This window comes from Numenius arquata, chromosome 10 (genome assembly GCF_964106895.1).
Source record: "Numenius arquata chromosome 10, bNumArq3.hap1.1, whole genome shotgun sequence".
Classification (NCBI taxonomy): domain Eukaryota; kingdom Metazoa; phylum Chordata; class Aves; order Charadriiformes; family Scolopacidae; genus Numenius; species Numenius arquata.
Window position 1 is genome coordinate 4,460,441 of NC_133585.1, and position 26,217 is coordinate 4,486,657.

Below are 26,217 nucleotides of genomic sequence, written 5' to 3' on the forward strand. Positions count from 1 at the left end.
GGCCCAGGCCTCGGCTTAAATGGAGCTTCTGGGCCTATGGGCAAAGAGTGGGTGTGGAAGCCCCAGGTGAGGCTGATCAGGACAAGCATGGCCTGTTAGCGAACTCAGGACCCTGGTCAGGAGAAGATTTCATTCAGCTGTTTTATCTTGCGATGGCTTTAAATTAGTCATGTCTCCACTGAAGTTTTTTACTTCTGCGAAACTGAAGGTTTGCTCTGATGATTGTAGTGCTTTGTTCTCATTGCCCTTTGTGATGGGGCTTTTTTTGATTCTCCTTTATAGAACTATAAAGCCTACTGAGGGCAAAGGAAGAAGAGAGCCTCATGCTGAAAGTCTTGAGTAAGAGCTGCCAGGGTCAAACCAGCAGTAGTAGGTAGGTTGTGTTATGCTTTTTACGCTTTCACTACCTGGTCTTCTGCTCTTAACCATCTCTAAATGCTGCCACACCCTGCTGTGCTGGGGTTCTGTCCCTCTTGTGTGCCTGCTGAACACACACTTGGGCAAGTTCTATGCCCAGCAGAGACCACCTGGTGCTGGTGTCTCTGGAAGGTGCTGCATTTGCAGTGCTGGGGAAATATAAGCAGCTCATGCAGAGGTAGATTGTACTGTAAGATTTTGTCATTTTGTATGGGTGCTGTTGCCTGTATTGTAGAAAAAGGACGTTCAGCTGAGGGCTTGTTAAATGTGTGCTTTGTTTTCAGATGCCCCTGCTATGGCCTGCCCCTGTTATGTATGGAATAACTCAGGGCTCTGTTGCGGAAAGGAAACTGTTTCCAGGAACCAGTATTTCTCTCAGTTCTTGTAGCTTCCATCCATAGCAAGCTACAGCTGCAAGCTTCATCTGCAAAGCTCAGCACAAGTTCTGTGCTTTTGTCAGCATCAGAAAGGAAGAAATGCTGGTATACTGTCCTTATTTTAAATCCTGCTGTCTGAAGTAACTGCTAGGAGGAACCAGGGAGATTACTGGCTGTGTTTGCTTTGCTGGCTCACTTCTCACCTGGGCAGTAAGCATTTCCCTCTCTTGCCAAGCCTTTGCAGTAAGGTCTGTTCCCAGACTCAAGGCAGTAGTGAAAGATCTTGAGATCCAAAAAGCAATCAAATCCAACCAATTTATGCTACTACTTGTGAATTCCTTTGCCTCCCCTCGCTTATTCCTCATAAGTCTCTTCAGTTCTTTCCCTTGGCTGGCGTATCTCTTGGTAAGCCTGCAGGGAGAGCCGCTCATCTCAGAAGCGAGCACCCCTGCGAGAGGTCACTGCTCTTGCCACTCTTTTTGTGGCCAAGAAAAAGTGACGAGAAATGGTATGGGTATTGGAACACTAACTGAATCCTTTCCTTGTTACCCCTCAAACGTACCTGGCAAAAAGCAATGGTTCTGGAGAGAGCAATTTAGTCCTTTTCTTTGGTCGGGGATAAGACAGACCCTTGAGAATAATGCTGTAAATGCAACCGTGTTGACATGCTGCAGTGACTTGAAGGGAGAAAGGTTAAGACTTGTACGGTCAATTCTGTGCAAAGGAGGATGAAAAGCTCCCTCTATTTCCTCATTTTGTTCTTAATTCATTACAAGCTGTGTAACTCTTTCCCTTAGGCCAGCCTAATGTTCTAGAGTGTAAAGGGGCTTTTGCCTCAATCTGTCATCTGATTTTTCAGGTGGAGGTTGCTGTAGACGTTGCTGAAACAATGCGCTAGCAGTTATTTTACTTAAGCTCCTTTGGGGAAGCATATTAATTTCACTTTAGTGGCTTAGGAAGTTTAAACCCTAAAGTGGTTTCCTGTGGGCTTCGCATTGATTAAATAAAATACATAGCATCCTAAGTGACACCGATAGGTATGGAGAGGCCCCGTGGGTTCTGACTAAGCAGGAAGCTGGCTCTGCTGGTCCTTTGTATGATACCGCAAGGCTTTAAAAGCTTGTTCTAAGGAGCATGTTCCTCCTGTAACATCAGAGAGATTATTTTGGTTTTAACTTTTTATTCTGGAAGTTAGAAGAGCGGTGTTCCTCTCCTGTGAAGACAGGCTGAGAGAGTTGGGGCTGTTCAGCCTGGAGAAGAGAAGGCTCTAAGGAGAACTTATAGCCCCTTCCAGTACCTAAAGGGGGCTACAGGAGGCATGGGGAGGGTCTCTTTATCAGCGAGTGTAGTGATAAGATGAGGGGTAATGGTTTTAAATGGAAAGAGAGGAGATTTAGATTAGATATCGGGAAGCAATTCTTTCCTGTGAGAGTGGTGAGACACTGGAACAGGTTGCCCAGAGAAGCTGTGGCTGCCTCATCCCTGGAGGGGTTCAAGGCCAGGCTGGATGGGGCTTTGAGCAACCTGGTCTAGTGGGAGGTGTCCTTGCCCATGGCAGGGGGGTTGGAATTAGAGGATCTTTAAGGTCCCTTCCAACCCAAACCATTCTATGATTTTATTAACATAAACAGCTTTACAAGGGAAATAATGTTGAATAGTGATGATAAAGCCATATACGTGGTTATCCATCTGTTTTACTAGTTCTTAATTGAGTATTATTCCATAGTAGTAAAAAAATTTGGCTATAGACCCTAGTTTTCAACTAGTGAATTTTTGTCCCTCACATAAATCCCAAGTAGACCCTGTATTTGCTCGCTTCTCCAGTGCCCAGGTGGGCTTTATTTTATTGTACATTTTTCTGGAGGATTCAGATGGGAAAGTGCTGTTTTCTCCTCTGCCTACCTGGAGTTTCTCATAAGGCTTTATCGTCAGGAAGTGTTTTTTATCCTTGTATTTTCCGATTTGTGGGAGCAAATGCTCTGTTTTTAGAAGACGGGCTGTGGCATGCAGTTTGTAAGCTTCCAGTAGGTTTTGGGTAAAGGAAGATTTGGAGGTAACAGTAGAGTTTAACTTCTAAGATAGAGTTGATTAGTAGGAAACAGTTGATTCCTTGCTGGTTTTGCTTTGCTGAAGTGCATCAATGCAAGACTTCGCTGGTTCTCAGCAAAGAAACGTTTCCGAATGTGAATCAGTGCAAGTGTTTTTTAACAAGTTTGCGAAGGAATAGTCTGAAATAATTATTTAGGCAGAATTTGTTGCTTTGTCTTCAGCGACGAAATTAGTCCTTCTCTCTGAACTGTAACAGTGTCCTTCTGCGGCTTATTTTCTCTGTACTCAAACATGAGCACAGTCATAGGGAAATCTAAGTTAAGAGACTGCATCTTCTAGAGGCAAACGCAGAATATCAAGTGCTTCATTCTTTATGTGGAACAACTTGGTTTTCCCTTGGAAAAAATAAAACTCCTTTCTCATAGGAGACAGAAGTCAAAGCCTAAGTTAGGGGTGTGCGTAAAGCCGGTCTCGCTTGTTCTCTTCCGCAACCATCGCTCTTAAGTTTCTCCCCACTGAGGATGTGGAGTTTCTCTATCACTGTAACTCAGAATCATGGAATCGTCAAGAGTTGGAAGGATCTCTCTAGAGATCATCTAGTCCAACTCCCCTGCCAAAGCAGGGTTGCCCAGAGCACATCACTCAGGACTGCATCCAGGTGAGTCTTGAAGATCTCCGGAGAAGGGGACTCCACACCCTCCCTGGGCAGCCTGTTCCAGGGCTCTGGCACCCTCACCCTAAAGAAGTTTTTTCTTATATTTGAATGGAACTTCCTATGTTCCAGTTTGTGCCTGTTGCCCCTCATCCTGTCACTGGGAACCACTGAAAAGAGTCCAGCTCCATCCTCCTCCAACGCACCCTTTAGACACTTCTAAGCATTAATAAGGTCTCCCCTCAGCCTTCTCTTCTCCAGGCTAAAGAGTCCCAGCTCTTTCAGCCTTCCCTCATAAGGGAGATGCTCCAATCTCTTAATCACCTTTATTGCCCTACGCTGGACTCTTTCCAGTAGTTCCCTGTCTCTCTTGAACTGGGGAGCCCAGACCTGGACGCAGTATTCCAGTTGGGGCCTCACCAGTGCCGAGTAGAGGGGAAACTCATGACCTTCCCTCGCTGTAGCGCTGTTTCCTCGCCCCCCTATGGAATATATGACGGGAGCCAGCTGGAAAAGGGCATTTCCCTCCTATGGCAGGAGAATCCCGCCGGGTACCTGGCAGGCGATGCGGAGCCGCCCTGTGCCCGGTTCCGCAGGGGGCGCCGCGGGGGCGGCCTCCTCGGCCGGGCGGCGGCGGGGCGGGGCCGGGCGGCGGGACGGAGCGCCCGGCCGGGGTCGAGGAAGCGGCGGCCGGAGGGACGCGCCGCGCCGTCCCACCGGCGATGTGAGGGAAGAGCAGCGGCCCCTTCCCCGCCAGCCCCGTACCATGACGACCCCCGGTAGGTGCCACGGGAGCCGGAGGTGGGGGGGGAGCGGCGGGTCCGGGCGGGCTCTGCCCCGGCGAGCCGAGTGCAGCCCGTTAGACTTGGCGCCGGTAAGCGGGGAGGTAGCGGGGCGCTGCCCGCCGCTCCCGGCCCTGCGCGGCTTTGCTTGTCCCTGACGCTCTGGGGAAAGGGGAAGGAATGTCCCCTCCCCGAGTTTGGGGGCGCCCCGGGGCTCTTCTGAGCGGCGGTGGCTCCGTTGTTCGAGGCCGGGTTGCTGCGCTTTCTGCCTTATCTCCCTTCGCTTGGCTTGAGCTCGGGGCAGGTGCCAGCAGAACTCTCCTGTGTCTTTAGCGCGCTTCGTGCTGGCAGCTCAGCGAGCTCTGAGGGAGGGTATTCTATAGAGGAATCTGTCCCTGCTCAGCCTTTGCCGCCTAGATGTTTTTCTGTGACTTTTTCTAGAGAATTCAGTTCTTCCTAAATACTGCCTTATCCCCCCACCCTATTTGCATACTTCCTTTTTGGGGTATGCCCCTTGCCACAGTGGCAGAGGATCGCAAGCAAACTGAGCTAGGTTGCCGTCAATGAAAATGTTCTAGGTAACATATGTGCAGGTAAAACTGATAAGAATAGAGCTGCGAACTCCAGGGGGAGAGGGGTTTAGTCTATATTGTGCAAGTCTTGCTAGTGCCCAAATCGCAAGTTCCCCTCCCTGCAGAGAAGCATATGTGTTTTATCTAAAAAAGGAAGAACGTGCCATTCTCGGGATGTGAAGTAACGTTGGTGTTTCACTGACGCGTATCTCCTTGTGATGTAAAAATAAGCTCAATGGAGGCCTCGAGAGACTTGTGGGCGAAACTACTTTTCTCCTTATAAACAGAAGGTGATTTCACAGATACTCTTAAAAGTAGAACAACTTTAGGTTCAGATATCGTAATGCAAATTTCGTGCTCCTACCACTGAAGTTTGGTTTGCAGAAGTTTTATCTACTTTGGTTCTGCTATTTCCTCTCACTTGTGTTTGCAGCACTTGATTTAAAGTGAACGTTTTCTATTCCAGTCAAAGTGAGAGGTTTCGCTAGGGTGTTAATAATTATTGCATGTGATCACGATTACTTTGTTATGCATTCCAGCCAGGCAAAGAATACATTCATTTCCTCATACATCACTTAAATACACACACTTCAGACACTGAAATATGAAAGGTGCTGAGGACTTCTGTTAATGACCCACCAGCTTCTAACACCTTGTGGAAGCACTCTCTTAAGAATTTGGTTATTAAGACACCTTGGATTGCGTTTCATTTATATCATAGGCAATTAGTGAATCCCCCTCTATCAAGGATTGATAATTTGGACTGACATATTCGTGTATCCTCCATACACATGCATCCCAATGCAAACTGATAGCGGGCTACATAGCACTTTTTCACTTAGTCAGAATTTGAGGTGGATTTGATCTAGCAGATGAAAATAGATATTGCCACTGCATATGATCATCTGAGTTAGAGAAAGATTTTGTCTGTCAGTTTTTTTTCCATGGTCTGTGGACAAGGAGAAGTCATGGTCTACTTAGGGGAGGGATGGGAAGGGTGACACAGAAAAGCTGTATATTATTAGAGGCTCTGAATTTGCTTTATGGGACCCACAAGTACAATGGAAAACTATTTATGATCTATAAATTGAAAAAGGTGAAACCTTTTGGCTTGTAATAGCAGGTAATAACAGTTGATGAGGTCTGATTCAAATTTGGGAAGTGTTAAGTGGGCAAGGTGTAGTCTTACCTGGAGCTGATATGCCAGCTTCCCCTGATATCCTTTAGCTATGTCAGTGGTAATTGGAACCTTATGATATGGCCATAATACACTATCCCATATTTGCTCTGAACTCAAAGATTGTTGCCTCGCTACTCCCAAACACGGTCTGAAGGTGAGCCTGATCTGTTTGCTTCTCAGAGAGGGACTATGAAGGCATGATACAGTCGTCTATCACTATTATTCTCTTTCCATGATCCTTCTGTGATTTTGACTGAATTGCTTCATCCCCTTCCATTCTGCGTGCAGTTTATAAGATAGGGAAAGCTTTGTATCATGTTCCGTCTCTGTGCTGTTTTGCCTGTGGTCCTTCCACCTCAATCAGAGGTCTTAGGCATTTCTGCAGTACTGGTTGTTAATCTCTCAGTCTTTTGTCATTGCTGTATAATGGAGTGGGCAACTAAGCACTGAAGAGGCAGTGACAGCTGGAAAGGAGTCCAAAGGTTATGTTTTATCATTGCAAACTGCAACAGAACCCTACCTGGATGTTTTGCTATTAAATAAATAGTTAAACATGCCTTGCAATATTATTAATAGTGCTGACATTTTGTAAACAGAAGCAAAAGTCTCTTTTACACCCAAAGTTTAGGAATGCAGAAACAAGGTATTGTTAAAATTTAAACCAGATTACACTTGAGAGATTTTTGAAAGATTTTTGAAATGGTTGGTTGGCACAAATCTTTTTTCCTCTTGGTATTGCATATACTGTTCATATCTTCCATATCTTTCTTACTTGAATTGAAAGCTTCCTTGTGTTTGTTCTTCCAAAACCAGCCTGACAAACGCTGACATCTAAGGTTAGGGATTAAAGAAATAAAACGCTTGGTATTCACCTAGGGATTTCCTTGTATGTGTACAAAAGGCAGAGTTACGTTGTGCTTTGAAGTGTGCTCTGAGTTTTTCTCTGATGTGTGAAGAATTGTGGGAAAAACTCCCCAAAACATTCTGTATTCTCCATTTATTACACTTTCCCCTGAGGACTGGGCAGTAGTTGGTGCTGCAAAGGGAGGTATTTGGTTTGCCAAATAATTACGTGATCCAGGAAAGCGAGTCCCATGTCATCCTTCTTTTAAAAGAGGATGTTGCAATTGAAACTATTTCTAGATTTTTGTTTTCTTTGAAACAGTCTCATTGCTGACTTAAGCTTAATTAGCTCTTCAAGACCCACTTCCAGTATTTTTGCTTATGAACATGAAGACTTTCCTTGACTCTAAAAGTGGAGTCAGTAATTTTATTTCTCAGTTCTCCTTTTAAAAGCATTGTTCCTCCACTTATCCTAGAAGTGTCAAAAGCTGTAGGAGTTATGGTAAGAGGGCCAGGGGAGAGCTCGGTTGAGGGGAATGGTTTTCCTGTAGAGCAAGTGTTATCTAGGGAATCACTGCCATTCCTACACACTAGGTGAAGTTCCTCCCTGCTGGGTGCAGAGGCTACACTGCTCTGGGTGATGTTGTCTCTGGGGGTAGAAATACTGGCAGGGGGCTTTGCAGAAAGTCTGTCAAATTTGCATCTTTTGCCTACATAATGGAGAAGGGAAGCTTCTCAGATACCTCATGCCCCCTACAGCGCAACTAGGGTCTGGAGGTGGGACTTCTCCCAGAGAACGCCAGGGTAGGACTTGAGGAGCCTTGGGCACATCTCGAAGAGTCGCTGTGTTGTCTCCCCATCTGAGGAGGTCGGGCTCAGCTGGCTGTGCTGCCGTGCGTGGGCTCCATTCTTGGCAGACGTGCTGCCTTTTCACACTGTGCTGCACGTAAGTCAACACGTGGCACTGGAAGCAGAAGTGTTTGGTGCTCCTTCCTTTCTAGAATAAAACAGCTGACCTGAATTATTCTGTTTGGTTCTCCTGTTTCTGCCCATGTGATTCTGTCATCTTAGTCAGGTGGTGTTCAGCCAGAAGCAGTATTTTGGTGATAGTGGTGTTCTCACTGGTGTGAAAGCCATCTTTTTTTCACAGCAGTTCTGTGAAGCTTTAAGCTCTTAGCTTAAAGATCCCAAGGCTTTGGGTCTGTTTGCTTTATGATCCCCTCCGTTGAGAATGTTGTCTCCTACAAGCCTCCATCAGGGGTTCAAGAGCTGTATTCGCACAGAAACATGTAGCTGTCGTAGTGAATACTGCTAAACTGCAGTGTCTGTGTTCTCCATAGCTAGGACATCATCCTTTCACTGCTAGAGGCTTTCCATTCATGCAGATGACCATAATGCTCTTGGTTGAGCACACCTCCACACTTCTCAACTGGACCACTTCTGTTCAACTACAGTTTAAAGTTGGTAATTGTATGGTTTAGAGTCTAGATGTCATTTCAGGCTTCGTTTCTTAATGAAGGTTCTGGGGAAGGTGCAGAATGGAGCCTTTGGAGTCTGTTTAGTTTTGGTTGAATTTTAATAAGGTGACTGCAAAACTGTCATCTTCAGTTCTGGTAAATTCATTCTCTGCAGATGTTCTTTTTGGCATGTCAAATTTTACTTTAGTTACAAAAATCTGCCCTTGCTTGCTTCTGGATGGAGATGAGTTGGAAATGTCGACACTTGTAAAGAGTCAAACTGGAATTAAGAGACAACAATTTGCTAATAAGATATGAAATCAGCACTGAAATCTACCATGAGACCAGAGCCATAATCCTCAAATTTGGGCAAACTTCTTCACTGATGAATGGAAAAAATTGAATTTAGACGTAAAAGTTTTCTTGAGATTGGTGGGAGAGCACTGCATCATGTCATACTGGTTCAAGCTACATGGGATCTTCTGAGCAAGCTGGGAACAGTTTTAGAAGTGCTTTCATTTCAGAGCACAGAAATGCAGGAGTGTGTAGGAAGGAGTTATCTCTAGAGAATTAGGGAAGAAGTCCACTTTGGTGAGCGTGTTTTGGGCTGTGTTATGCCCACCACCAGTTCTTTCCCTCTGAAGAGAGTGTTGGTGATGCCAAAATGGTTGGGAAACCTTTGTGTGCCAGTTCTGGGGAAGGACTCAGACTCTTTGCAAGCTCGTGTTAGAAGCCTGAATGATAGAACCACTGTGCCGCGAGCACTGGGGCTGGTGTACCCTTCGGTTGCACGCAATTTTTTGCAAGCAGTTTGCTTTCTGCTGCAATGAGAGCAAATATCTACCACCATGGAAGCTCTAGTGACTTCCTGTAAGCATTGTGGGACCTCATTTAAATAAAGGCCTTACTTATTTTAGGTGTGCTGTGCTTGGTGTATATTCCGCTTGAGCATGTAACGGTCTGCAGTTGTGTTGCAGAGGCCCTGTAGTTGCCTCAAATGATTTCACTTCACACGCAAAGATGAACTCCCCTTTTCAAGCTAGTTTGTTTTGGAGGTCGGGTTTTTGTGGGTGGTTTTTTTTTTTTTTTTGCTATCGACATGCTTTAAATCTGTAAATCTCCACATGTGGTTTGTTTCACTTGAAACTACATAGGAAATCCCCTTCTTTATAGGAAGATTTTTGAGAATGAAAAAAATACTTAAATTTTAGTGGGGTAAATGCAAGTAGGAGTGCAGCCCCCCTTAGAATTGCTTTGTGGCTGTGAATACCTCACTTTGAATGTATATGCTGCTGTTTTGAAGTGCTTTGGAGCTTCAGACATGAATTATAGGGACAACCCCATGGGTTTTTTTGCAGAAAAACTGTGGGTCAGTTCTTGCTTTGAATTTAATCCTCCTCCCTGTGATCATCTTGCACCTGTACAGGAGCCCCTGGAGGATACGATGTGCTGATTGTGTATGCGAGTGACGCCACGGAATGGTGTCAGTACCTCCAGAACCTCTTCCTCTTTACTCGGCACATTCGAAAGCATCGGATTCTGAGCTACCAGCTGGAAGGCGAGTCTGCCATCTCCCACCAGGAGCTGGACTTGTTCAACAGAAGTCGGAGCATCATCCTTTTGCTATCTGCTGAGCTGGTGCAGAGTTTTTATCTCCCTTCTGTCCTGGAGAGCCTTCAGGAAGCTTTATGGCCCCCGTACAAAGTCGTCAAGCTGTTCTGCGGTGTCACGGACTGTGATGATTATTTGACCTTTTTCAAGGACTGGTCTCAGTGGCAAGAACTCACAAATGATGACGAACCCGGTGCTTATCTTGCAGCTGTCAAGAAGGCTATTTCAGAAGGTAAGATAGTAGCTGAGGAGTTGCGCTTCCTGGTCAGGGGTTGGAGGAGGGAGATACGTGATATTGTTCATCCATATTTTAGCACTGGTAACATGTTTTACTGAAATAGAAAGCTAAAGTAAATTGCACAACCTTTGTAAGCTAGGAAGTTTTGCAAGCCAATTTCTCTATGCCTGATCTCATTCAGGAGAGGTTACCAGTCTGAACGTTCCTAAGCTCCAGAGGAGTGTGTTGTGCTCCTTTCTCATAGTTTCTGTTGAAATGAATGTAAAGAACTCCAGGGAGTCGTGGTGGTCAGGATACTTTTATGACACTGCCATACAGTGTTACACTGTTCTTTGTCAGCCTTTGCAGGATTGGAGTCCTGTGGTTGCATCTTGGATTAAGATTTATGCGTATTTAGTGGCGTAAATGAGGCAGTGCAGTCTTCTAGTGTGTCTGATGTTGTGCACATAAAGGTGTTTTATGCCAGGATAACAATGGCAATAATTGTGATGACAAATTTATCACAATAAAAATAAATGTTGATCTTGGCCAAAACAGTCCTCCCAAAAAAAGATGACTCGGAGATTGTGCTGAAGGCGCCATTCTCGGGTATCCAGGTCACAACAGATGTTTCCTAGTACCTTGTGAAAATCTGCCTAAACAGAAATTTGCGTCTCCCTTTCAAACATCCCTAAAATATCTTAGTTTCCCAAGGGATAACCGAGGGATAACGTGGTCTGTCTCCTTTGCTTTCAGCCTGGAAGAAGACAAAACAATGGCCGAGCTTTTTACTCTGAAAAATAGAACTGACCAGAGATTCAATTAACTTTTTTGACACTTTCTGGCAAAAGTAAACATTTAGTTACTGTTTTCCTGCAAACTTGGGTCTAGAGCACAGCACCAATATTTTATTGATTTTTTAGATACACTATTCAAAGCTTGGGAGGTTTAAACAACATCTCCGCGAATTACTAGCGTTAATGGTTTTACTTAACATGTCCAAGGACTGTCAGAGTTATTTTAGGCCAGAGCAGGAGTAAATTCTAGTGTAGCTGAAGAGTGTGTGAGACTATAAAGGGATGTTGATGCTGAAATCTCTTCCCGGAGCCAACTCTCAACAGTCTTTTCTGACCACGGGGCAGAAGAAGGACTCTTGCTTCCTGGGCTGCGGGTGGAGCGGGAAGCGTACATATCTCTGTCCTTCATTAGATGGACTGGGTTTAGTGGGAGGTTTCACGTAGCCAAGTGGATCCATACCAGTGAGAGGCTTTCACCCATCTTCCTTGTTTCGGGCGTGTTAAAAATCAAAGGGAATTTGAGGTGAAGGGAAGGGGCCGGCTGTGGGAATAGATCAGCTAGAAACCACTCTGGATTAGTTGCTTCTCTCTCTATAGAGAAGCTGTGTTTGTCAAAGCTAAGCACCCAAAACCTGATTTTAATGCTGGGAAAGCATATCTGTTGGCAGCGATGTGCTGAATGCAGAGTCTGGTCAACTAAAGAGCAGCCTCCACTCTCTTTGATGTCGGATGCAGTCAATAAATTGTGTTAAGCTGACCTGACTCTCTTCCTCCGCTTCAGCAAGTGGTTCCCCATAGGTGAGGTAGCTCTCTCTGTGTACATCTGGCTGCCCCTTGGCATGTTGGGGGCTCTGCCAGGGGGGACCTGGGGGCTGGATATTCCCAGCACTTCTCAGAGCACACCCTGGAAGGGGGAAGAGGTGAGTCTTCCTTCTATGCTGCCCGTCTGAGCATCTGGGGAAGTACGTCTTGCGTGCCTGGCTGTTTAGAGGGCTGGCTGGTGTACATCTTACGGCACAAGTTCTTTGGGGTAAGGCTCTACAGTCTGACTTTTCACAGTTGGATGCAGAGTCCTTCTCCGGAGGCGTAATCTGTGCTGAAAGTTAGCATGTGCTGAAAAAAAACTGTGCTTTAGCTTTATGTAAGTGGTGTTTTGAAAGGGAGGTTGTGCTTTGGATTTTTGTTGTTTCTACATTAAAAGAAAACCAAACCCCAGCTTATTTTCTCTTTTCTGACTCAAACAACCATACAGTGGTCTCAAACTGACTTCAGAATATCTAGAAAATATTTGACTGAGAGAAACAAGGAGATAAAAATGAACTAATTTGCTGTGGAGCAAACTACAGAGGGCGTGCTATGGAGTCTGCTGTAGCATTTTCCAAATGGTTTGGTACACAAAAGTTGAGAATTTCTGGACTTCTTTTACTATTACGGGAGGCCTACCTGATGTGAGCTGTCAGCTGCATGCGAGAGTTGGGTCATGTCAGGCTGTCTCTTCAGAGCAGTTTCCAAGGCAAGCCCTTGGCTGTCACTGAATGATGTGAAGGAAGAACCTACTTAAGACTGGCTGGTTTCACAAGCATTTGGATGAATGTATAAGATCCTATCTCTGTGTGGGGAAAAAAAATTACTAAGTGACCTCTTCCATGGTGTGACTCTCCAGACCAAGTTTTGTGAATGGCCTCAAATGCAAATGTTCTGATGTCTTCCTCTGAAGAGAAGACAACCCCAGGTGTACACAGTTCCCTTTTTGGGTGAAACTGTGAAAACTTTCTTCTTGGTTGGTAATAAAAAGAAATAGCATCTGCCTTATAGTTTGGTTGCAACCAACCCCAGACTTAAAGTGACAGTGTTTGTGACAGCAGACCTCTCCCACAGGGAAACACAGCCTGTGCTCTGCTCCCAGGACTTCATCGTTGGGATTTTAGATGAAGGCTTTGAAGTTAACTGAGACCTTCTAAGAGCTCCTAAGTCCATTCGCTACAGCAGACTGAAATTTTCCTGAGTGGGGCAGTCCTCAATTCCTACAGCACTTAGAGAAATTTTATGACCATATTTGAGACTATTTCTCTGGGTGTCTTCCTCTGGGAAGTACTTCTCTCCCCACATGTTCACCAGTATTTTTAACAGCAGTGTCAGCACTAACCCTGAGGCAAAAATGACCAAGCTTCAGCTTCCTGATAGTTGAATCCCGAGCTGGTGGAGCATATGACACAAGACACGGTGAGGACAAATACCTCTCCAGAGCCTGCACGCTGGCCCTGCTCAGGCTGTGCTCTTGCCTCTAGCGCAGCTGTGAGGCTGTGGTTTGTTTAGTGCATCATGGGAACATGACACCCCCAGACATCACACGCTTAAAGTTATTTTAATTTTTATTAGTTTAGTACAAATTCAGAAATGAGGAAGCACTCATCTAGCCTTGTTGAGAACCATGTGCTGACGCTGACTCTTGCTCTCTTGTAGATGGGACATTTTTACTTCTACAATTTCTCAATCCTGGCAAACTACAGAGGGTGTGAAGGTTTCCATTTGCACGCACTCCTGCTGTGAGGAAGTTTTTCAGGCTGTGCTATAACTGCTGAGGACGTGGAAATGCTCAGGGTGGCACTGTACAAGCCAGCTCAGGTCTGGCAGGGTATAGTCACCAGCCAGGGTCACCAGCAGTGACCAGCCTGTTACTTAAGTCCTCATCTGGCTTGTGATACCATACAGTGCTGTGCTGGGTGCTCTGGGCAGCTGGGAATCTGTGACCTTTCTTTTCCTCCTGTGTTCTCAAAGCTCAGTTGACGTCTGTTTTGTATTACGCACATTTCAACTTCTCCAGTTTATTTCAGCTCCTACCTGTGTTGTTGTGAAAATTTTCAAATTTCCTGCTTTAAATGTTCATTTTTTCCAAGGCGTTTGCTAATTAATCAGTGGCTTTGAACTTTCTGTACCCAAGCAAACTCTTGCAGGGAAAAACCCAGGGAAGTTGACATCTGCTGAGATGGTTAAGGTGATAACTGAATGAAACGGCAGCTCTGAACCGTGCTGTTGAAGGCCAAGTGCAGCCTTGGCTGAGCAGAGCTCTTGTGCAACGAAATGGACAAGAACAAAAGATCAGTACGAGCAAACTTCATATAAAATAAGAGGGTCAGAAGTGGTTGTAAGGAAGTACGTAGTGAATATGGAGGATAGTGGGCAGTTAGAAGGAAAATGAGAATTGTGCTGGAGCTGCGTAGATGACGAAGAGCTGGGAAGTTACTCCACCTAATGAGGGGCTCATTGAGAGATACCAGAGACCAAGGCAGTGAGCTTTTGTTAGGAGAGAAATAGCATAACAGAAACAACATAAGCTGTTATAATTCTCCCTCCTGTACACATCAAGGAATTGAGTTAACTTCCTGGCTTTCTTCTGTTGCGCTGGTGAAACCACGAATGAAACTTGAGAGCGTATCACAGAATCATTCAGGTTGGAAGGGACCTCTTGAGATCATCTAGTCCAAGCTCCCTACTCAAGCATGGCCAGGTAAAGCATGTCCAAGACCACGTCCAGTCAGGTTTTGAATGTCTCTGCAGGTGGAGACTTCGCAACCTCTTGGAGCAACCTGTTCCAGTCTTTGACCACCCTCAGAATAACCAAGTGTTTTCTTGTCTTCAGGTAGAATTTCATGTGTTTATGCCCATTGCCTCTTGTCCTGTCAGTGGACAGTATGGAGAAGAGTCTGACTCCCTCTTTTTCATTCCTTCCCATCAGGTAAATATTGATAGGATATCTCCAACTCTTCTTTTCTTCAGGCTGAGGAGTTCCAGCTCTTGCGGCTTCTCTTTGTATGAAAGATGCTGTGTTCCCTTAATTATCTTCGTGGCCCTGTGCTGGATTCAAGCTGTAGAGATAAAGTAACCTTGGAATAGGCTGCTGTGAGTTTGAGGTCAGGTTTGATAGATGCATAACATGTACTCAAGTGTGTCTGAACCCAGGGGGATGAAGTGGTAGCACATGGGAGATTCCCTTCCGCCTCACACTTCTGTAATTATTTGATTGCTAACTTTTGCTCATTGCTGCCATTTAGGGATAGAGCCTTAAATTCACAATGAATTTTTAAGTTTGGCAGGAGCTGCTCTCCTGTTACTTTGGGGGTTAATAATAAATGATTTGGGTGTTCAGACATGAGACATACTATTTATGTATCTCGAGATTTCTGCAAAAAGGCAGGCTTTTTGTGGAGTAGCTCATTGGCCAGTAGGTTTTCCATTTGATTGTTCAGACAAGCTCTGTGTTAGCCCTTGATGCACTTATGATCTGCTTTACTGTGTAACTGTTTCAGGACACAAGCAAAGTGAAATCCAGTGTTCTCTGGTATGTTACCCTTACACTGGAGATACCCTGAGGAATGACAAAGCAAATACCATAACCTATAAGAATAGTCTGTGGCTTTTGTGGATAAATATGAAAACTCTCTCTTTTCTTTCCCCCCTCTCTTAAAAATATGTTAAATCACATTTAATACTTTTATGGGCAACTTTTCACTAGAAACCACAAAAGCCACCAGACAATAACAGAGCTGCACACTTTAGCATAGGACAGTGGTGATCTTATCTCAGGTGCCTACTACAACAATTCATTGAGGTGTGGGTGCTTTGTACTCTACAGTGACATTGGTAACTATTCCTAAGACAGTAGCAGCTACGTTATCTATTGTGCTGTGTCTGTTTCTGGCAGGTAGCACTTCAGTCAGGACCTCTCTGTCAGCCTGAGACTTGCAGGTGAGGCAATAGTGAAGGGGATGCCATAAACTGGGAACTGCAACTTTCCTCCCCACAGGTCCATTCTGTCCTGCGTGGGAACATGTTCCTACAAGGAATGTGCTGTGGTGTGATTTCCGGTGCCTGTGGAGTTTGCTGTTGCATGTGGATGCAGAACAAAACCTGGATTGAGCAGCTCTTCCCTGTGCTACTTGTTAAATTTCATAAAGCGTGGTCATTGAGGATCATTGGGTCCAGAAAGTAATCCTGCCAGGAAAAGGCATGACATGGCCAAGTACTTAATAGGAAGGTTGTGCCCCCCCTCCCCTCCCCCCCCGAGGATAAATCCTGGAAATAAAGCAGCCAAAAAGAGTTCTGTGAGTTAATTTGACACCCCTGCTCATCTTCTTAGAGAAGGATCATGAAGCTGTGTCAGACCAATGTATCTGTGAAGCATCTGTGTAATCTTTGGCCTTACAAAAATGGTGCTTTGGGACCAGTTGTATTGCTAGAGAGCTGGCACTGTATCTCTGAGTCTTCAGCTTGTGAGCAGACCCCAGTTCATGCAGATTTAACTTACTGTGGTGTTCCTCTAGTCCCGCTGGAGTCTCTGTACTTGTCTGTATGAGATCCTAGATAAGATCCTAGCAGTGTATTTTCCTCACCAGCTGATGTCTTCAAGCCCTCATACTGTGGTCCCATGTCCTCACAATGTTCCTGAAGAGTTTCCAGTCCCATGCGTGCAATTGCCATTCTCTGCGAGATCCATTTTGGCCCTTACGAGGTTCTAGAAACTGCAGATTGGGTGTGGATGCCTGGGCCAAGTTCGTGATTTCTACTTGCACCTTCAGAGTCTGTTTGGATATCAGAAGTACAATAAAGGAGGTGGGAAGGGACGGGAATCGATGTACAGACCTAAAGGGACAGGGAAATGTGAAGCTGGGGACCACTTGGTGTTTACTTCTGGCTCTCAGTGCTCTGTGGAGGAATACGTTCTGAGTAGTCCTATCTCAAAGAATTACATCCTGCTTTTATTTTTGCCGGTTTATTGGAGTGGTCGTGAAGACATGAGGTAGAACAATTATCTGCTGTGTTGCAGTCCTCCCTCCCTCCCTTGCTCCTTCCCCCCCTTTGAAGGGGCAAAATTCAGTGAATTCTTAAAACTGTATTTTTCTCTGTTATATTGAGCTGAAATAGAAGATATGCTTCTTTGACCCTGCCCTTTGAAGAGGAACGGGTGAGGTATTAGTCAGCCCTCTGGGTGCAATGAGTCTGCTTCGTTCATGGGAGCTCTGCAGCCTGGCTGGTTCTCACTGCCCGGCAAGGAGAGGAAACTCTGATGCTCTTGCACAGGAGTTAAGGTTGAGAGAACATACTGGTAGCATGCCCTTCCTTGCAGATGCTTGCATGGTTATAAATGATGCTGGAAATGCAGAGACTTCAGAGAGCTGGTTAAAGCAATCAGAGAAACCTTAACTAAGCCCCCAAGTGATATCGAGAGAAATGCACAAATGTCCTTATCCATCTGTAGCAAATGGGATCAAGCAGTTGAAATAGTCTTCCCAGCTGCAGGGTGGATGCATTGTTTGTCGTCAAGGTGCTTCATGAAGTTCCAGTTTATGCACCTTAAAAGCAATACTTCACAGCTTGTCTTCCATGACAGTGTGAGATTCAAGCAGTGCTAGCAGAGGTGCACACTGGCTTTCTAGACAATGAAATGATAGCCCGGAACTAGTAAAGTACAGAAACTGGTGTGATTAGGAACCATCGGGCTATAATAGACTTCATGTACATGGCAAATACTAATCATGTTTCCTGTAGCTTGTAGTTCTGATAATCGCCCCACGGGTTCCTTTAAGATAGTGACTAAGCCTGATTCGAAGTATCTATCAATGCCAGCTACAAGGCTTTAAACCACCTCCTTAAAATAAGAGCCCAGTGACCATCCCTGATGGCTTCTTCCAAGTTTGGAACAGCTGATGTCATTTCTGTAAAATCTTTGCAAAATTGTGTGGCCGAACCAAAGATGCTTTACAGAGCAGGTCTGAAGAGATGTGTGGGGCAGACTCCGTGTTGTTGCAAAGACCTTTGTTGTGCATACTTGGACAGTTGTTTTGTTTCTAGGGATGCATTTTTGCAGGATTTTCATGGCTGTTTGTTATTACCACAGAAAACTCTCGACACGTTTTTCAAAAGTGACTTGAGAATAACAAGTGGATCTTGAGTTTCCCAAGGGGAAGTTTCATCTGTGGCAAAAGCTGACCTTAGCAAAAGAGTAGTGTTCCTTGTCCTCCAACTTTCATCTGGCTGGACGATCTAATGTGGCACTGGACTGCAAGGGTTGTATTCCGAGAGAGACTATTTCAAGGAGAGGGAGGGCAGGACTGCCCTTTCAGTAGTAATGTGGTCTTAGATCTACTGAAGCCGCTTGTAGAACCATACCTTCAGTCAAATAGTGATCTCCTGGGATGTTTCCAAAGCTGCTACTCAGCTCTCTTAGGTGGATTTCCAGCTTTGTGAGCTTTTGCGTGGGCAGTCTTTTCTGTCATGGAAGTGTTATGCTTTGTGCTTAAATTGAAGCAAGGAGATACTGCAAGAGAAGAGATAATTCATCACCGAGTTGGATATTCATGTTTCTTGCATGTGGTTGCTCAGGAAAACTCGAATCAGTGATGGTTGTAATGTGATTCTCGGCACCCTCAGAAATCATCAGCCACGCACAACCTTTTTCAGTGTGTGTTGTCTCCTTCTGGCACCAGGTGGTTGAAGTGAACTATTCCAGCCCCTCTTTCTTCACATTTTAGTCACGTACACGGTGTCTGTTGTCTGCGTGGCCAGAACCCTGTGTCTTCCTCAGCAGCTCTTTCTCATCTCTGGCCTGTTCCTGTGCGCCCCGGCTAATTCTTTAGGTTTATACGCTTAATCCAGTCACAAATTGACCGCTCGGCCTTTGAGACCCTCAGGCTAACTGAGAGCTCGAAGAATTGAGTTGGCATGCAGCTTCTGAACCATAATAGCCAGGCATGATTTTAGCTTGAGGCAGGCATAGTGTGGTACATATTTGCTTGAACCTTAGTGAAAGAACTCCAAACTAAATACACTTTGGATTTGTAGTACGCTCTAGACATGGTCAGATAAACTATGTTATCTCTGTGTTATGAAGTGGACTCTGCATTTCACCCCTGAGCTGGCAGCTACTGTCTTTGTAGTAGGTATGAGTGAAATGTATAGATGTTCCTCCTGGTCCTGAAGTCCAGGGACTGGCAGCTTTAGCTTCTGCCCCCGTTGTCAGCTGCTGAAGCAGAGATCCTGGTCCCGTGTCTCACTGACGCAGCCAAACACGTGCTCTTTTCCGCTGGTTCTGCTGTGTGGGGCCATAACCTCTGGTGAAAATAAAGACAAGAAGGGGAAACAGGAAGGGGAAAGAGGGCTGTGATGGGTGCAGTTGTATTTTAAGCTGGCACAGCTCTTTCTGTTGTGAACATCTGCCCCCAGGTGAACGCACAGATTTATTTTTTTTAACTTTTTTTTATTTTTTGCAGCTCAGCAGACTCACTAAGCCAGGTTAACTCTCTGGAGTGAGGCATGTGTTTAGGCTGAAACAAAGTCTTTTCTGGACGAGTAACAGCACTGTAGGGGCAGTGTTGGTACTCACATGCTTTATTAGGTAATGGAAGAAGACATTTCTTCTCCAGGACTGTGCATGGTCGTCTAATGAGGTTTCTAAGAGCAGAATTCAGCACAATCTCAGAACAATATTTTGAGGGGTCTGTGTTTGGGGAACATCTGTCTGTTACTGGGGATGGAGAAAAACCCATGCTGGATTCAGACTGTGTGCTTTCCCTGGGTCTTGCATGTTGCAGCTGTAAAGTCACCGTTATCTCTGGTGCATCCAGTTCTTTACATTAAAGGTCTTGCTCTCAGCTCAGGGCTGCTTGTGAATGAACAAAAGCTGTGAGTTTGAAAGAGTTTTGCAGGAGGCCATAAATTGGAATTTCCTCTTTAATCTATGATAGGATTACTGAGTGTTGGGGAAATTGGTGAGCTTCTGTGAAACTTCCCTGTGCTTAGATCTTGGTGGATGGTGCCTTCATGCAACCTGCAGCATTACAGACCACTGTATCCGTGACAGGAATTCCATTGGCATGTTAATCCAGTTCCCATTTCCATCTGTTGCTCATGCAGGAAGGAATTCCCATCTGGGATTCCTGCCCACACTTCTGCACATCAGGAAATGTCCTGTGAGGTGTGATGGTTATACACATCAGTCTGATTACGGTTGCTTCGCAGCTGACTTTGCCTCCTCAGTCCTGTTTTTCATCTGACATAAATAATAAGTGCCAGGAATAATGAAAAACTGAGCCCAGCCCAAGCAGCCAACTGGAAGTTACTGGTGACATTTGTCCCTAAACTGGAATATTCCCACAGAAGGTACCTTTGATCCTGTGGGTTACCTTCCTGTTCTCTGCCAATTTTGCATCTGCTTGAGGTTTTTATTCTACCACTCTTTCCTAGTGTCTGGTATTTTTTCATATTTTTTCTTTTTGCTTTCTCTTCTGTGTCCTCTCCAGTCTCGTGGCTTTTCAGACTTTCCTTTCTTAATGTCACTGTTCTCAGAACTACGTGCTGTTTCCTGTTCCTGCAACCCAAGTATGGTATTTATTGGCCACTTTCTCATCCCTACCTTCCAGTATTTGTAACAGTGACATGGAGTTGCCCTTGGCATTGTCAACAACTTTTGGTGACTCAGCTTTCTCAAAATCCTTTTCATTTCAAAGATAAAATTAAAAAAAAAACAAAACAAAACAAAAAAAAAAAACCAACTTGGAAGCAGCATTTGGCAACACTGACCAAGAAAAGTGAACGGAGTCACTCACTTGGGTTAAATTTTCATGGAGATCATGAAAGCCTCTTGCACTCTGCTACAAAGACATTTTTCTCCTTTCACTTCCATGTGTGTAGTTCTAAAATACAACAACAGAAACATGTTCTTTGAAGTTTGGATGAGATGTGCCTTATAAAGAAACAGTGGAGTAATGTGTGTTTTTGAGTATTATGGATATATATTGTCCTAGTAGGTTGCAAAGGTAAAAACTGGCTTCTGGCTTCTCACTATTTGCTGAAACACTGGTCCTGGCAACAGGTCTCTTAATAACCTGGTTTTGTTCTTTGTAAGAATACGGCTTACCTAAGAGGTGCACAAGCGGATATGCACACATGGGCTGAAGCAAAACTTGGCACAGAAAAATACAAGTTGTTTCTTTGGTGGAGCATAAGAACTAGTTTATTGTAACTCCCAGCTTTACAGGACAAATGAAACATCACCGCTTTCTTTGTAGAACTGAAAATGGACCTGTTGGAGCAAGCCCAAAGGCGGCCCACAAAGATGATCAGAGGGCTGGAGCATTTCTCCTATGAGGACAGGCTGAGAGAGTTGGGGTTGTTCAGTCTGGAGAAGAGAAGGCTCCAGGGAGACCTTAGAGCCCCTTCTGGTACCTAAAGGGGGCTACGGGAGAGATGGGGAGGGACTCTTGATCAGGGAGTCAAGTGAGGGGTAATGGTTTTAAACAGAGAGGGAAGATTTAGATTAGATATTAGGAAGAAGTTCTTTCCTGGAAGATGGTGAGACACTGGAACAGGTTGCCCAGAGAAGCTGTGGCTGCCCCATCCCTGGAGGGGTTCAAGGCCAGGCTGGATGGGGCTTTGAGCAACCTGGTCTGGTGGGAGGTGTCCCTGCCCATGCATGGCAGGGGGTTGGAACTGGATGATCTTTAAGGTCCCTTCCAACCCAAACCATTCTGTGATCCGTTTTCAGGTGCTATGCTTGTAGATGAGCTGCTTGGGGTGAGGGGTTTGGAGAGAAGGGGAAGATGTCCCATACTTTATTTGTTCTATATGGACAGTTTTACAAAGTCTTACATTTTCCTGTTTGGTTTTTTTTTTTTTTTCACCTGCTGCTTTTCTGCATGCTTCTCTCCACTGTTGAAAGGGGAAATGTTGCTACAGCAGAACAGAGTTTTGAAGTGGGTTATCCCAAGATGTTTCACTGCTGAGCGTGTATCTCCTTGGTAGAGCAGGGGCTCTGAGGTTGGCATGATGACAGATAACCCCCTGACTGCTTTTTCAATACTCTCTGCCTGCTTTTCATAAATGCAGCTGGAGTTGCTCTGGGAGACTTAATGTCCTTGTTTGCACTTGGAAAATGAAGCTAGTGAGTTACAAGCTTCAGGTGATGTCAGGAACTCTCTTTGAGGGCCTTCCCTCTTGCTCTGGGTGTACTGAGATGAAAGTCCACAGCCTTATGAAAGGTAGTTGTCTCAGCTGGTCGATGGACAGAGTGGGAAGTGTTCACAGATGGCAGTGAGGGGTTAGTCCACAAATGCAGAACCTGTAGGGACAAGCTGTTGCCTAGATTGTGCCATTTGCATGAATATCTGGATGACAGAGTGGTCTGGGCAGGCTGCTGACTCCTTCCCAGCCTTCGTGTGTCCTGTGGCGTGAAGGGCTGACTTCTGAGAAACCACAGCTGTCAGCTCCATGCCGATAGCCCGCCCGCTTAGCCAGGAGGAAATGGATGACGGAGCGAGCTGCTTGCGCCATACAGCAACAGGCCAAAATAACTGGCTGCTTCCTACTAGTTTCTAAAGTTGCTAAATGCCTCGTGAAGCGTGTGGCCGTGCCCACGTTTTGCCCTGGGTTTTTACCAGTTTCTGCAGGGCAGGCGTGCGGGTAGCCTGGCAGGCCAGGCCAGGAGGGGCTGGCGTGGAGCTACTCTCTGTAGCTCAGCTACTGAGGCTTCCTGGAGGGGGCCACGTTCTTCAAGGGGAAATGTGGTTGGGTTTCTTGGACCGCATCTCCTCCCCTTGCTGCTATTCTCACAAGTATTTCGTAGCCTGTCGAGTGTGGCCTGAGGTGGCCTTCGTTTAAAGGGGAACAGAAAGGCACCCTTCAGTCAAGGGCTGAGCCGTTTATAACCACGAGGTGTTCATCTGCAGCAGCTGCTCATGGAGAAGCTCAATTCAGGTATTCACTTAACTTTCTAATGAGTCTGTTGATCTCCTCAGCGATGGCCTCTCTGGCCTGGGTATTGTTACAGGGATCTAATTGTTGAATCTGTATACGCAAATGCGTTGTCGTTGCTCAATTATCTTAGTGAGTGGGCGGCCTCATCTTAACAATGTGTCCCTTTAGAGCATGGATATTATCAAATGTAAGGGGCTGGTTTCCTCTTCCAGTGCTTGCATGTTCATGAGTCAGTAGCACATGACTGGAACCTGCGAGGTGACCGTAGCATCACTCCACTCCTTACGTGGGAAGCTGGTGATTTGCAATTTCAGAATTTTCTGAATGAAAAACCAGATGAATAATTCATACCCGAAACTCCGAGTGCCTGTTCCGACAGCTGTTAATCCCATTACTGATTAACATTGCTTGCTTCTTCCCATATTACCTAACAGCTCTGGTCTTACATATGACCTCCGGGCAGTCAACTCTGTTACGAGAATGCGGAAGTGCAAGACAGGATCGGGCAATGCCAGAACTTCTTTAAAAGCTCATTATTCTTTATCTGCTAATTTGTTTCTAGTATCAAATAGGCCGGGTGGCTTGTTCTCTCCTTGCTCCCTTGCTTACTGTAGATGTTGTAGCTCAGATTCACGGGTTTAGGTTTCATTTTCCTCTGAAATGGACTGTATATCGGGCACGTGAGATATAAATTACACACTAATGGTTCCATATTGGGGTGGGGATGATGCCCTTAGGATCCTGACAAGTGTCAGCTTGTGGGATCTTGCACAATCATTAATGCTTTGCTGCAGTTTGGTCATCATTGGTGCTCTTTTATCTGCAGTGAGCTTAGTCTTTCTGGTTTAGTCATATTGGAAATAACCAACAGAGATTACAGAGAGACTGTTCTACTAACAGTTTGCCGCCTCTTCTCCTCCTCAAAAGACATGGTGTCTTGCTCTGCATGTGCCAAACGCCTGACGTGACAGCTATCACGTAAGGGAAGGATGTGGGACCACTGCTTTATTTTCTCCTGGGCAGCCTGGCACTCCCAGGTGGGAGAAGTCCACCTTTCCCTAAGAGGAGGGCTCCCGAAACTGGGGTCTGGCTCTTACAGCTGATGACATGGGCAGTGTCAATTAAAATATTGAGTTAAGGAATTTAAAACCTCCATCCATTTTCTGTAATGCTTAGTACCACCGTCTGAAAATGCAAAAGACCCCCTTCAGTACAAAGCTTTGTGTCACAGTAGTTTCCTAGACAAATCTGCAGGTTTGTGTTGGTGCAGTATTAAAATCTATTTGCTAAATTATAAGTACTGTTCCAGGTTTGTTTAAGAAATGGTGGTGGTGGTGGTGATGCCTTACTTGAACTTTACAGGGCTGCGCATTTTTGGCTCTACTCTTTCTACAGCAAATATTAAAGCAGCGCTCAAAGTTGTACTCAAGCGAGTAGCTTTACTTGCCATGGGGATTCATTCACATACTTAAAGCTAAGCATATGTGCATCACTATTTGTGACAAAAATTTCAGCTGATTGATTTGGTAAAATTTTGTGGTTTAAAACCTGTGTCCTGAAAGCAATGTTGCATTCGTATAACTAATAAAATCCCACTTAAATGTATAGAAAATATATTAAAAAAAAATAAAAAAATGTGCATGACAATTTCAAATATCCTAAGTTTGTCTTTTAAAATAATAATAACCAAGTAGTCTAGATTTAAATTCCTGACTGACTGGAACAGGACATGAACTCCTAATAGAAGCCTGCTTTAATAACTTTGGCTCTCTTGAGTTGTGAAACCTTGATGTAGCCAGAGGTTGGGGGATTCTGAATAAAACCTGGACTGTTGGCAGCTTCACTGTATGAATTCCGCAGGTTAGTGTGGTTAGTTGCTTAGGTCTTGCTCATCGGGGCTGAGCATCTTAAATAGAACATTTCTTACTAATATAAAAGTTCTGCCAGTCCAAATCTGAGATTTTAACTAGTAAATAATTTGTACTGCTCTTTACAGATGTGGTTTACAGTAAATAGTAAATAACAAATAGCTTCCAAAATGTTGTTGTAAATCCTTGGCTGTTTCACAGTTTTCCAAGGTTTGGAAAATTTTGGCCATGAGAGAGAGAGAGTTTTAAGAATTCTTGCTATTCTAACAAGAGGAAGTCAGTGACTTTCACCCTGTGTTTTGGGAGAAAGGAAAAAAAGGTGTGAATCATGTGAATCAAGATGTAGAAACTAGATAAGAAAGCGCTTTTGACTAAGTAGATACAAAATTGTTTGTTGTTTCCTTTCTCTAGTTGGGAAAAGTATTTCCTGGCAGGGGTAGGAGAACTGCAATCGATTTGAATTCTTGCTAGGTTTTTTTTTGGAGCCACTGATAAGCAGTTTGTTTGCTCTTCCATCAACTTCCATGCTGTTACTGGAAAACAGGAATGAGAATGTTGTTTTGTACACACAGATTGCAGGGTTACATGTGTTTACTTCTACTCTTGGGTCTGTTTGGGTAGAATACTGTTATTCTTCAATGCAAAGGCTCTGGTATGTTTCAGTTCTACTCTTGTATAGATACAGGAGCTTATAGTTCTTGCTGGAGGAACAGGATCCCTTCAGTCTACTGCCTCATGTCAATGCAGTAATGAACTTGGGAGTTGGAGTGAGCAACATAAGCAGCATCCAGAGATGAAAGAAAAGTTGATTTTCTTCATTTACTTTAGGAGAGAAAGGCTAAAGGCTGCTGCCCATCCTGTGGTGTACTCAGAGGGCAGCTGAAGTCAGATGAATCTATTGACATACTAATTTTCCTATCTAACATGAGAAGGGACTATCCATCTCAGCAAAGAGCGGCGTTGTTGTTTGTTTCATAAGCATGTTCAGTGCTACTTCAGCACTTCTGTATCTTTGTGAATTTTTCCTAGCAATACTCTCTAGGGAAATGAAGAGGAAGCTCTGTAGTTTCCCTTTATTCAACTAGATCCCCTTTTTTGACCGTTACTTTGAGAAGAATAGCAAGTTCCACTGCACCACCTCACTGGCTGTTTCTCAGGATGGATGTATATGATAAGCATTTTTCACCAAAGGGGAGTGATCTAACAGGATTCTATATGCTTTATTTTAGACTCAGGCTGCGACTCTGTGACTGATACAGAAACAGAAGACGAGAAGAACCCAGTTTACTCCCACAGACTTGCCATGAGTGAAGAACATGGATCATCCAAGAGCACTGGGGACCATCTGGTGGTACAGCCTGACCGCATACGGTGTGGGGTACTGTATGTCCACTCCTTGGGCTCCGTTCTTACTATGGGCTGGTGCAACCCATGATGCTGCTCTGTAATGGACAGCGTTACAGGCCTGGGAATTAGTTCCTCATTCCTTTACTTCACCTTCCTGCTCCAGCCCACTGTCCTCAGTGTCTCTGTTTCATCAGCTGGGTTCCCTCGCCCCAGAAATAGCTTGGTAACATGCAGTGCCCAGTGTTGTCTAGGCTGCAGTGTCACTTATTGACAGGTAGTCTCATTAACATAGCTGCTTGT

General features: G+C 44.9%; 1 protein-coding gene across 1 annotated transcript in view; it reads left to right on the forward strand.

The window, feature by feature from the left end:
* Positions 1–4,141: 4,141 nt before the first annotated feature.
* Positions 4,142–26,217, forward strand: part of PIK3AP1 (phosphoinositide-3-kinase adaptor protein 1) — a 45,050-nt gene continuing 22,974 nt past the window's right edge. Inside the window, exons 1-3 of the mRNA XM_074154355.1 lie at positions 4,142–4,274; positions 9,756–10,172; positions 25,800–25,948. Of these exons, the coding sequence (XP_074010456.1) occupies positions 4,262–4,274; positions 9,756–10,172; positions 25,800–25,948 (579 nt within the window). The 5' untranslated portion in view covers positions 4,142–4,261. The remainder of the gene's footprint in view (positions 4,275–9,755; positions 10,173–25,799; positions 25,949–26,217) is intronic.